An 11167-nucleotide genomic window follows, 5' to 3' on the forward strand; every position below is an offset into this window, starting at 1 on the left:
TCGTAGAAGTATTCTTGAAGACCCACAAGTGTAAAAGCGTCCGCAACTCCTAAGACTATGAATTGAGGAGCTAACCATATAGCACTCAAGGTCATGGTCTTACTCATGTGATGTTCCTTAGCATAATCCAATCTTTTCTTCTCGATTAGAGCAGCAATGATCATGGCGAATAAGGAAAAAACCATACCGGTCCCGATTCTTTGTAGAATACTAATGCCTCTTTCGTTTCCTGTGGCGCGCCTCAGAAGAGGCACGAGGACTCTCTCGTAGATTGTTACGGTGATGATTATGGAGAGAGCTACGAGAGAGAACATGGAAGCTGGAGGAACTATGAACTTTGTCCCGATGATGTGTCGGTCCATGATTATGGCTTGCTTGATGAAGAGTGTTGTGCTTTGAGTGGCGCATACTCCAAAGGCTAATGTAAAGAACCAGATTGGAATCATGTTGATGAGTAGCTTAACTTCTTCCACTTTTGTAATCGTTGCGAGTTTCCATGGACTCTGATTCTCAGTTTTACTGTTGTCGTTCCCTCGGTCATCGATAACCGCTGCTTTGTCTAGAAATCTGCAAACCGAATTTGAATCAATTCCATGTTTGGATGGAAAAGAAACTTTAATTGGGTTATAGTTGTCGTAGTATTATTACATAATTACAGTAATACTAGTTATCCTAACACTATAATTACGTTATCGTAATATTACATAATTATAGTTATCCTAATATGCTTAGATTCAATTTTTCTATATCCGAAAACCCACAAACCAAAAAAAAAAAAAAGCGGATTCAAATTTTTTTTTTTTTTTAAAAAAATTTGTATATTTGATCACAACAAACTAAAACTTTTTTTTTTTTAACATAATTTAAATCTCAGACCAAATGAAACAAATCGATCTATATTATATTTGGATATAACTTGTTTGCTATATTGTCCAAATTAAAACCAAATAATCGAAAATTCGAAACCAAAACCAAACATAACCAAGACTAAAAACATACCGAGTTGTAAATGCACTTACTTAAGATTCTTTGTGCGAGAAAGAAGCCGGCCTTTAGTATACTCTTCTTTAGTTAACTCATGAAGAACAGACGAATCATTGGGACAAGGAAGATGTCTTTTCGAAATGGCAGCGACAAAGACTTGCAAAATCGGGGTCAACGGGCTACCGGAAGGTGCTCTATAGTGGTAAAACGGTTTACCGACAAGGAAGATACAAAACGAAGTAGCCATCACTATTGTGAGTACGATGCCAGCCACACCCCAACCAATCCGGTCTTCTATATAGACGATTGCAGTCACCGCGGTTAGAATCCCAGAGCATAGACCAGCAGTCCACCAGTTGAAGTAAGACATTTTCATCTTCCGTTCTTCGGAATGACCATCTTCAAACTGGTCAGCTCCAAAGCTCTCAAGGGATGGCTTATGGCCTCCCGTGGCTATGGAGATCAAGTAGATTGCAATGAAAAAGGCTATCTCGTGGGCTTTCCTTGGCTCAACACATATTTCTTCATGACAAGCTTTCAATCCCGGTATAAACCAAGATAATGTTAACAGAATCAAGCCCTGTAAAATTTTAGATTCAACATATTAAGACAAGAAACAAGGAAAAACAAACCATCAAGTTTTGACTAATCTCAAAATCTATAGTGTGTATAAAGACATGAAGATTTTTTTTATTTAAAAAAACAAGTATATAAAAAATATACATAAAAATGTTATATATAATATTGAACCGGTTTTGAGAGTATGCTACACAAAATTCACAACAAACTAACTTAAAACGTGTATGAATAATATTTAAAATATTGAGAAGGGTCCATAATATTTTCATATGAATAATATTTAAAATATTGAGAAGGGTCGATAATATTTTCAAGTATTAGACATTATTACCATAAGGTAAACGGTGGTTGCAAGAAGGACAGTGGCATAACGGCCGAGATAAGCATCAGCGACAAAGCCTCCAAGAAGAGGCATTAAAGTAGTGACACCAGACCAGTAGTTTGCATTTTTTACAGCCATCTTGAGATCTTGGTGAAGTATGGTCGTCAAGTAAACCACTAAGTTCGTTGCGATCCCAAAATAACTTAGCCTCTCGCTAAATTCGATTGCTGTACACATATATAATTAAATCGGCCATAAGATTATAACGTTAAAAAAATTTCACAAATACACATATATTTTATATATCTAATACAAAAATCTCTTTGAAACGTTTATATATACCAATGATGAAGAGTGCAGCTCTCCAAGCTCCGGTTCTAGACCGAAGTGGAATCTTTCCTCTACTATCAGTAGAAGAATCAAGAACCCATTTCTGTTGATCATCGTATGAATCTTGTAGCTCTGTATCAATCTTGTTGTGCTCCATAATTTTTTATGTTAATGATCGGGAGAGAGAGTGTGAGAGAGAGAATTGTTGATGAGTGATGTTTGTGGAGAAGTCTTGGTCCTCTTATATAATGGATAACATTCACTATGTTTGTCTCTTCCTCTATAATGCTTCCCAAGATCCTTTAAAAAGGACACGTAAGGTTGACAAATAGAAGACACATATATAAGAATTCCTCAACTTCTATTTCGATTTATATGTCAAATATAAATATGTACATAAAAAGGTAAAATTTAATTTCAAACGACTTTCTATTTTATGACTATTCCAAAGTTTATACAAAAATACAAAGAAGAAAATGATAGTGAAGTTTTGATCTAAGATGAGAACAAATTCTCGGTGTGATGTGGTGCTCATCTTTTTCCAATCGGTCGTTTTCAGATAATAACTTGTGTGGCTTTGTGGACCTAAAAAGATCGAGTCACACAAATAAAGTTGAAAATTCCCTGAACTCTTATGATTAAAAGAGAGTTAAACCAATACCAAATCAAAGAGAGATGGAGACAGAAGAAAACCTCAGATTTGATCAAAGCTTTCTATGAATTACAAAGATTCCATGCATGAATTGAATGAAGAAGATTTACTAAAGTAGAGAGGTGATGATCAAATTTTATTCTTGTTCAACAACTTTGAGCTAATTATAAGCCAAAAATTGAACTCACCATCCAACCGAAAGTGAATAAAGTTACATTCCTAAGTTCAAAAAAAATCTTAGCATGCATTTTTCGTTGAACAAATATATATAAGAATCATAATAGATATGTCCTAAGGAACCTTTATGTCATGGATTTGATGCCTACGGAGTAAAGATTCCCTCGTTGTGTCTTTTTGGAGATATCTCCCTCTTGGCTACCACCAAAACCCAAGACATTACTAGCGCCTTACCCAAATGACAGAAGTCACAAAACCTCATACTCAAATATTCCATAATACCAACATTTTTGTTATAAAAATTTCAAGATTCTGGATAAACCTCCTTGTTGCCCCTCTAGGATCTGATCCTCAGTACCAATAGAGGTTTCTTTTTTTTTCTATTTGTCATATGTTACATCATTACTAGATAATATTTTTTGTGGTCATATGTATTATGTATACATCATACTCGAGGATTTATTTAATAAATATTTTAAACTAATAACAAATGAATTAATAATCACGATGAGCGCGAGTCCTAATTAGTCTTTGCAGCATTTCAAAAACACGACATACAGTTTAAATGATAACTTAAAATTTTACATGCACCACATGGATTCACGATAGAAATTTTGTAATTACCTCACATTTACGGTAAACATACTAATCATTAATATATTTGACCACGAAAAACAAGTGTACATGCATCACGATATAAAATCTCCAGTAAACCTGACTTCTTCAATATGTATAATTACCATTTTTTTTTAAAGAAGATTTCGTGGGTAAACCTAGTGTAGAAGTAAGTAACTAAAAAACATATATATATATATATATATATATATATTAAAAAAAACTTTTATGCAACCTTTCTAATTAATTTTAATTCAACAAAACAACAACTTTTCATTACTCAGTTACCTTAATCTATGTTCCATATTCTTTTAAAAGAACAACTCCTTAATTAGGTAATATTACCTAAAAAGTAGGTAAGATTACCGATTGCATTTCTGAACTCCCGTACGTATCTTCTTCAGATCAATTTCATAGCTAAAGTTTAGCAATGACAAAAACATTACTGTGCCGCCACATTTGAAAATCGTTTTTTTAATTAGTCACATACATATATATATATATATATATGATATCATCTATTTCATCGTGCTTTACTGCTTTTAACCACTACCACCGTTATATGTTTTACACGATCAATAGTGTACTCTAGCACCACACCAGTATAATCACTATCGAACAAAAAAAAAAGAGGAAGAAACACACTTAGCATAATCACATGATTCACATGTCAATCAGTTAAGGGATCGATTATGCATAATATACTGTAACAACCATCCAAATTAATGCCATAAACGATCATTATCCTCTAGTTCTAGAGTGATCAACACTTCCAAAAAAAAAAAAAAATCTAGAAGGAAAAATTTATCATGGATGTGGTCATCAGACCAATCAAGTCTTATTAAATGAGTTTTAAGTGGCAGTGCTAGCTTAGTGGTGATATCTATCAGGAGAAAGTTGTGAATCTTTAGTGGATTTGCTACCAAAACCAAAAAACATCATTTCCATAGTAATTAAAGAACCAATTAATTTTTGGATTATGAGTCAACTCTTATCATGTCTGAACTATAGTGGCTATGTTTGAGGAAAGTGGATTACCTTTTCCCATAGTGCTGCTACCACCGTTGACTGACTCTATATATAGTCATATGTAATGAAATTGAATCCGATCGTGGATGATTTAATAGGTAGTTTTAGATATTGATCAATTCTGTTTATTTTCTTAAAAAGCATTCGAATGAAGGATGCATATAACGTAACACAATTTTTTGGTTGAGTAAACTTTACATTCATTCAAAAAATGTATATCTTTTATTTAAATAGGTTATACATAGTTTAAGTTATTTTGTCTATTTGAAAATATTATTTGTTGGTAATAACATGTGTTATATGGTTTGAATTTAGATGGTCGCACAACAATGACATCAATAAATCACCAAATTACATGTATTCTATTTTTTCTCCGATTGGAATTGGTTGTGCCGGCTGAATCAGACTTAGAAACAATGAGGGATAGCAACATTTTCAAGTAATACTAGTTAACTAACTTAGTTTTTTTTTCTTTTTTTTTGGTCAACACTTAGTTTGTTTTCTTTAACATATATTTTTCCTAACTATATTGAAAAAAGAGTTTACATAGCCATTGAAACAGAAACTGGTACAAAAACATGGTCTACAAAACTCAGTGAAGTCACGTAATGCTTCCTATTAATTAACAAATTATGGACTTCGTTGTTTGTAATAGACTAAGACAATTGAAGCTAAATTTCACAAGTTCAACAAATGAAGTCTATAGGTGGCAGGGAATAAACAATATCACGAGTAGTTCGCAAGAATTAAATTGGAAATGGTAAAGCTAATTAAGATTTTGTGTGTGTAGCTAAAATCAAAGCATCTTGTTTCATGTCCTTTTCCCACCACCACATACATCTAACGTGAAATTTTCCCTAACATAAGGACCACACACCAATGTGAGGTTACTCGTCCAAGGGAAGTCAAATTATATGTAATAGTGCTGCATGCTTCAACTACAAGTCTTGGTTGAGGTCTCTATCAAGTATCGATACCATTTTTTCCTAACGAAGAATAATTATCACATGAAGCTCGTGCTTCTTTTTTTTGTTGGGTGTAAATCTAAGTTACCTTAGAAATTCATGTGCTGCGCCCGATATCTAATCAGATATTCTAAAAATCTTTTGTGATTATTCTTGTTTGAAAAAGGTGTTCGAGATCAGATCGAGAGAAAGAGGTCAAATTTCACATGATGATATTTGACAGAAAATACGTACTAAACTTCTTCCACTAATTAAGCGGTCTCTCGTCTCGAGTAAATGCACTGATAAATAGAGAAGTATAGTAGGAAAATCAAATGGATCATAAGAAAAACATGTTATTATACCCAAATGAAGCACCAAATGTCTGGTTGAATTAGAAAATAATACTAGCTAGTCGGACCGAACATCATTACCTTACGAATACGAAACAAACTTTTGCACTAAAACATATCTCCAAAATAAAGTTCTTTTAGCTTGAAAACACATACGTGAAAATCCAATAGTAAAATTAATGATAAACATACCAAATGGATAACCTCTTATCCTGAAATTCAGAGTTCGCCCTAATATTTTCTCTTCGAGGCACGAACATTGAGGCATCGTCTCAACCTTTCTCCTCCGACGCCGGTGGGACTTTTGCTCGCCGGCGTCGGGAATTCTCGTTCCCCGCTTTTCTTTTAAGTCTCTGTTACCCCTTTCTCTCAATCTTCACTTCTTTTTCCCCCTTTTTTGATTCCTTTTTAACCGTTGCAAACCCTTACCAAAAAATCCAGACGGCGACAAAATCTTGTTCATCACCGATCCGCGATTGGACCCTCGTCCCGACTCCTTGTCACCGCTTGAACTTGGCAGAACCAAACTTGCTCCCTCTAGAGTTGTTGAATCCTGAATTCGCTCTGGTTAGCCGTTGTGCTCTTCATCTTTTCGGGCCATTCACAGTAGCCTTTGGATATCTGTGGATGAGACTCAGATCTGTTTTCGGCATGCTAGCATCTCAAGGTTCTCTGCCTTATATCCAAGCGCCCAATCCTTCACATGGTGAGCCCAATTATCATCTACTAAAGTACAGGTCTTTTCTAACTCCTTCTGTGTCTACCCTTAGTCAACATAGATTGTGCTTACTGAAAGCGTTTGTCCGAAGACTGCAAATAGCTTGTAACACGCCTTTGTTGCTCTGGCTATACAAGAAGCCTTTGAGAACCCTACCATTAGCTTCACCTAGGATTATGAATCATGAGTTTATAAAGCTTCACATTGAAAGGTTGTTTGTGCCCAACTCTTATGCTTAGGAGAACCTTGCCTATTGAAACATCTAGGATTTTTACTCATGTTGTTAAAGGCTTGAAGAGTTTCGGCATTATGATCATGTCGCTTAAGAGCGGTGATTACCGAAGCTTCTTCAGCCCATATATCTCATACCCGGTTCATGATCCCACGTTCGTGCATATCAAAGCCATATACCCTCAAGAGTTTGGAACCGAAGCTTCACCCATCCCTTTTCAACCAAACCTTGTCCGTGTTGTTCAAAAATAAATCGACCAAGCCTACCTTGCATTTTCTTTGGTCCTACTGGCTACATGCTTTGTGTGGATTTCTTAATCTCCTTGACCAAGGGCCTCAAGTGAGAGAGAACCTACATGTATTGTTACAGTTCGACTTTTATTATTGGCATATGGCTTTAGTTTTCTTTGGAAGTTCTATTTGTGTTTGCTTAAAGTCTTATGGTCTATCGCCCTGCAATCCAATCTACCCACTTGACGATTTCAAGCCAATCTACTTCAGTACCTTTTCCATCTCTCGGACCTTATGGATTGAAGACAACCCTAGCTCCATTGGAAGCTACCCTCTGACTTGGGCTCTACATCCTCCCATTTTGAACCGTAAAATCATGGTTCCTAGAATCCCTGCCATTGCACTTTTAGTGTACCTCGTCTTGGCAAGTGATTTGGCTTTGGATCCTCCTACAACGTCTAAGTGTCGCTTGACCTTGACAACCCTGCCATCCATCGTTTTCTTCGATGATGATCTTTCGAGTATCCGTGATCTCACATGTTCCTATTTGCTTCATAGCATTTGTTCCATAGCTCTCATGGTGTTCACCTCGATGTCCTTTATTTTCTTGCTTATGGTATTAGGGAATACCTACTTTTGTAACTCTTAAAACTTTGAGATCCTTGAATCTCCAGCTTGTACCTTGATTTGGTTTGAATGAATGAAATCATGTGTTTGTCCAAAAAAAAAACATACCAAATGGATCGGCCGACAAACCCCAAAGACCAACTTCTAAATCTAGTAGTCAGTAAAGTGTACACATAAGCTTTCAAAAAAGCACCAGTGGTCTAGTGGTAGAATAGTACCCTGCCACGGTACAGACCCGGGTTCGATTCCCGGCTGGTGCAATTAATTTTAGGCCCTCTCTTCTATTTTGCAGACAAGCCCGATACTGTTTAAAAATAGGCCCAATACTGTTTCAACATAAACAAAAGGCATTATTACATGATGAAACATATTTTTGGTTTTCTTTTCTTCTTTCCCAAGATCAAAATTTTTGAAGAACACTCTCTCGGAACAACTCCTTGTGACGAAATCGATGGCGAATTCGGAGACGGTGATGGCTATGATCAGATTAGCTAGACCTCCTTTTCGAAACAAACACGATAAGGTCGCTTTCGCTATTCACGCTTCTTTCATCTCTTCCGGTTACATCCTCACTGCCACCGGACGGCCTGCCTTCGCCGACGACGCTCTCTCTTCTTCTTCATCTCAGGGTAAGTAATTGGTTTCGTTTTTGGGGGTTTTAGGGACTTAGGAGCTTCTTCGAATTTTTTTTTTCTAGGGTTTAGGTTTAGGATTCTGATTGATTTTGTTGACTATTTTGTTAGATGATGTTGGTATCGACGGGTGGAACGAATTTGAGGGAGAGTACGCGTTTGTCTATGCGAATCCGAAGAAAGGATCCAAGAAAATTTTGGTAAAGTGTTTGGCGATTGATGATAAACTTGTTGTTGATGCCATAGCTGATGGTGGAGCTGAACCTGCTCATCTCGAGATTAAGTATGTCATGATTCATCTCTCTTTGTATTTGTTGTGGTGATCGATTGTGATTCTTTTTTTTTTTGCAAATCTTGAGGGGTTAGTAAAGTTTTCTGCTTTTTTGTGTGCAGAGTTGAGGATTATGCTCAGGAGAGCAACGAGGGGAATTACGCTGCGCAGTTCAAGAATTTGGACAAGTTGGTGACTGATTTGCAGAGTGGAATTGTCGATAAGCTTGATGAAAAACCCAAACCTGTTTCTTCAAGAACTCAGTCCAGGTGATTCCTTTATCAAGCACTTAGAATTTTTTATTGCTCATAAGCTGTTCGTAGATGCCTCGTAGTGTTTGAGTTAGTGTATGAATTGTAGCTTGCAGTGTCACTTCACTTAACTCTATTCATGTAAACATAGATTTGCTCATTCGTATAGTTGTTTTGTATATGCTTTAAGACACACTGAAGTAATGTGTACAGAGTCTACTGACTTTGTGAGTCTATTCATGTGAACAAGGTTTTGACTTGTGTGGTACATGTAATTCTCTTTGTGAAATTTTGTTTTGTGGAGGCATTTGTTAGTTGGACCAGGATGGATATGTTTCCTTATTCTTGAAGTATATTTTATGATCCCCATTTTTATCATTGGTTGCTTGCAGCTCTGAGACAAATGAAGAGCCTAGACCTTACGTTGATATGCCTAATCCATTAGGCCCTCAGATTCACCCCTCAGGGTATATACATCAACTTCTACTTTTCTGTGCTTAATCTTACGGAAACTAAAATGTATCGCGTAACTGTATTTATTTCCTAGGGTGGTAGTTCCTCCAATACCCGGTAATGGAGGTTACAGTGATCTTTTCCCTGGCCCAGGTGCTGGAATGTATCCTGGAAGGTTTGTTATCAATATTTATACTTTCTACAATACAACTGTATCACTTCATTTCATTTTTAATGTCACTCACCACATATAATTTATATCTTCCCCAGGGGTGGTTTTGGGGATGGAAGCATGCTTGTAGGTAAGAGCAATCCTTCTTGAGAAACGAGATATTTTAATCGCTTACTTGATTATAATTTGTTAAACTGATTGTGTTTGGTCGCAGGGCCTGGTGATCCTCGCTTTTTCCCATTTGGTGATGGTTCTGATCGACCTGGCTTCATGGGACCACCACAACCGTAAAATCTCTTTCTTTTTACACAGATGCTCATAGATATTCACAGCCATAGATTTGAACACATGAAAAGCTCTCTAAATTGTTTCTGACAAATAAGTGACCATGGATCTTGTTTTGGTTTTGACAGGGGTGTGCCACCTCCTGGTGCTCGTTTTGATCCTTATGGCCCACCTGGTGTTCCAGGATTTGAGCCTGGCCGGTTCACAAGGTAGTAATCTTGTGCATATATACTAAACTTCACAGCTGTTTTGCAAAAGGTTTTGACTTTTGTTTTTATGAACTGTGTGTAGGCAACCTCCAAGAAGGCCAGGAGGCGGGCATCCAGATCTCGAGCATTATCCCGGCGGTTCCGATTTTATGTAATAAAGTATGTGCACAACTTAAAGTCTGGCAGTAACTATCATATAGACTTGGTTTGCTTTTTATCAGCTGTTTTGTTTTCCCTTGGTGTTGGTTTTATCCCCAGCTGATTGTTTATAACTTAAATAAATATAAATAAAGTTTTGGTTTAGTTTTAGTTTGCTTCTAAGTTTTCTTTGGCCAAGTCTGAATTGGTCGCCATATAGAGAGACAATCGCTTGAATATATAGGGAATTTTGAAAACTAGAGCATCATCTTCTTTTGTTTCAATTACACTCCGTTTTGGTTTCAATTAGTTTATTGGTGATAGATCGACTTGTAACTAAGGTGTATTAGTGTTGCCAAAATGACGTTAAGAAAATCAATTGAAATAGAGAGTGAAATCATATCATATATATATTGATATAGAGATCCATTAACAATCACACTGATACATACAGTATAAACATTATTGTTATTCATATAATATACGGTACATGGAGACAAGTAATCCAAGCTTCCACATAAAGTTCAGTTATGGCTCCTTTATCCTTTTCTAATCGTCAACACTTTACGGAAGTGTGTATGCTGTAAGCAAAAGGAAACAAGAAAAAAAAAACAAGTAAACAACATTAGTCAGATATGTTATGAAAATTGAGTAAAAAGCAGAATGTAAAGATATAACAAACATAAAGTCAGATACAGTATAAAAAATACTTACGTCCGCACTTGTAACCAACAGGGCGGTTAGCGAAATTGCAGCGTTTAGGGATGGTAAGGGCAACCTCAGGCTGGACGCCTGAGGCTTTGGCCGTGTCGGAAAGAAGAACAGCACAGAGACATTTAGGGTTCTGAGAAAATCTCTTAATCTGAGCACAACAACCTCCTGGCACGGCGGCGTTAGCATCCTGAGCTGCACCTGCACATGGAGCCAGCTTCATCGCCTCATTGTCCGGCGAAGATCTACCACA

The 11167-nt window shown here is 36.5% G+C and overlaps 3 protein-coding genes and 1 non-coding gene across 4 annotated transcripts in view; 2 read left to right on the plus strand and 2 right to left on the minus strand.

Annotated features, from left to right (window-relative positions):
• Positions 1-2465, minus strand: part of LOC104791663 (protein NRT1/ PTR FAMILY 5.7) — a 3999-nt gene extending 1534 nt beyond the window's left edge. The window contains exons 1-4 of the mRNA XM_010517602.2: positions 2228-2465; positions 1895-2112; positions 1020-1564; positions 113-567 (exon numbers count right to left, since the gene is read on the minus strand). Of these exons, the coding sequence (XP_010515904.1) occupies positions 113-567; positions 1020-1564; positions 1895-2112; positions 2228-2372 (1363 nt within the window). The 5' untranslated portion in view covers positions 2373-2465. The remainder of the gene's footprint in view (positions 1-112; positions 568-1019; positions 1565-1894; positions 2113-2227) is intronic.
• On the plus strand, positions 7982-8052 carry TRNAG-GCC. The gene has a single exon. It is a non-coding gene; the product is annotated as a tRNA-Gly (tRNA).
• LOC104791665 (probable proteasome inhibitor) lies at positions 8166-10374 on the plus strand. Its single transcript, XM_010517605.2, has 9 exons — positions 8166-8421; positions 8536-8707; positions 8818-8964; positions 9339-9413; positions 9494-9574; positions 9670-9701; positions 9786-9858; positions 9985-10065; positions 10148-10374. The coding sequence occupies exons 1-9, from the start codon at positions 8244-8246 to the stop codon at positions 10218-10220; spliced, it is 912 nt and encodes a 303-aa protein (XP_010515907.1). The 5' UTR covers positions 8166-8243; the 3' UTR covers positions 10221-10374.
• On the minus strand, positions 10589-11167 carry LOC104791666 (putative lipid-transfer protein DIR1; the record flags this gene model as incomplete). Its single annotated transcript, XM_010517606.1, is given in 2 exon segments — positions 10589-10784; positions 10918-11167. Coding segments are annotated over 2 exon segments (267 nt in total), but the record flags the coding sequence as incomplete, so codon positions are not given.

The sequence above is a fragment of the Camelina sativa genome, chromosome 6 (assembly GCF_000633955.1).
Source record: "Camelina sativa cultivar DH55 chromosome 6, Cs, whole genome shotgun sequence".
NCBI classification, from domain to species: domain Eukaryota; kingdom Viridiplantae; phylum Streptophyta; class Magnoliopsida; order Brassicales; family Brassicaceae; genus Camelina; species Camelina sativa.

Bases quoted from the DNA above. Each gene is read 5' to 3' on its own strand.
- LOC104791665 (XM_010517605.2), top strand. From the start codon at position 8,244: ATGGCGAATTCGGAGACGGTGATGGCTATGATCAGATTAGCTAGACCT. The intron at 9,702-9,785 runs GTAAGAGCAATC...GTTTGGTCGCAG, and splicing joins GGATGGAAGCATGCTTGTAG to GGCCTGGTGATCCTCGCTTT. The intron at 10,066-10,147 runs GTAGTAATCTTG...AACTGTGTGTAG, and splicing joins GAGCCTGGCCGGTTCACAAG to GCAACCTCCAAGAAGGCCAG.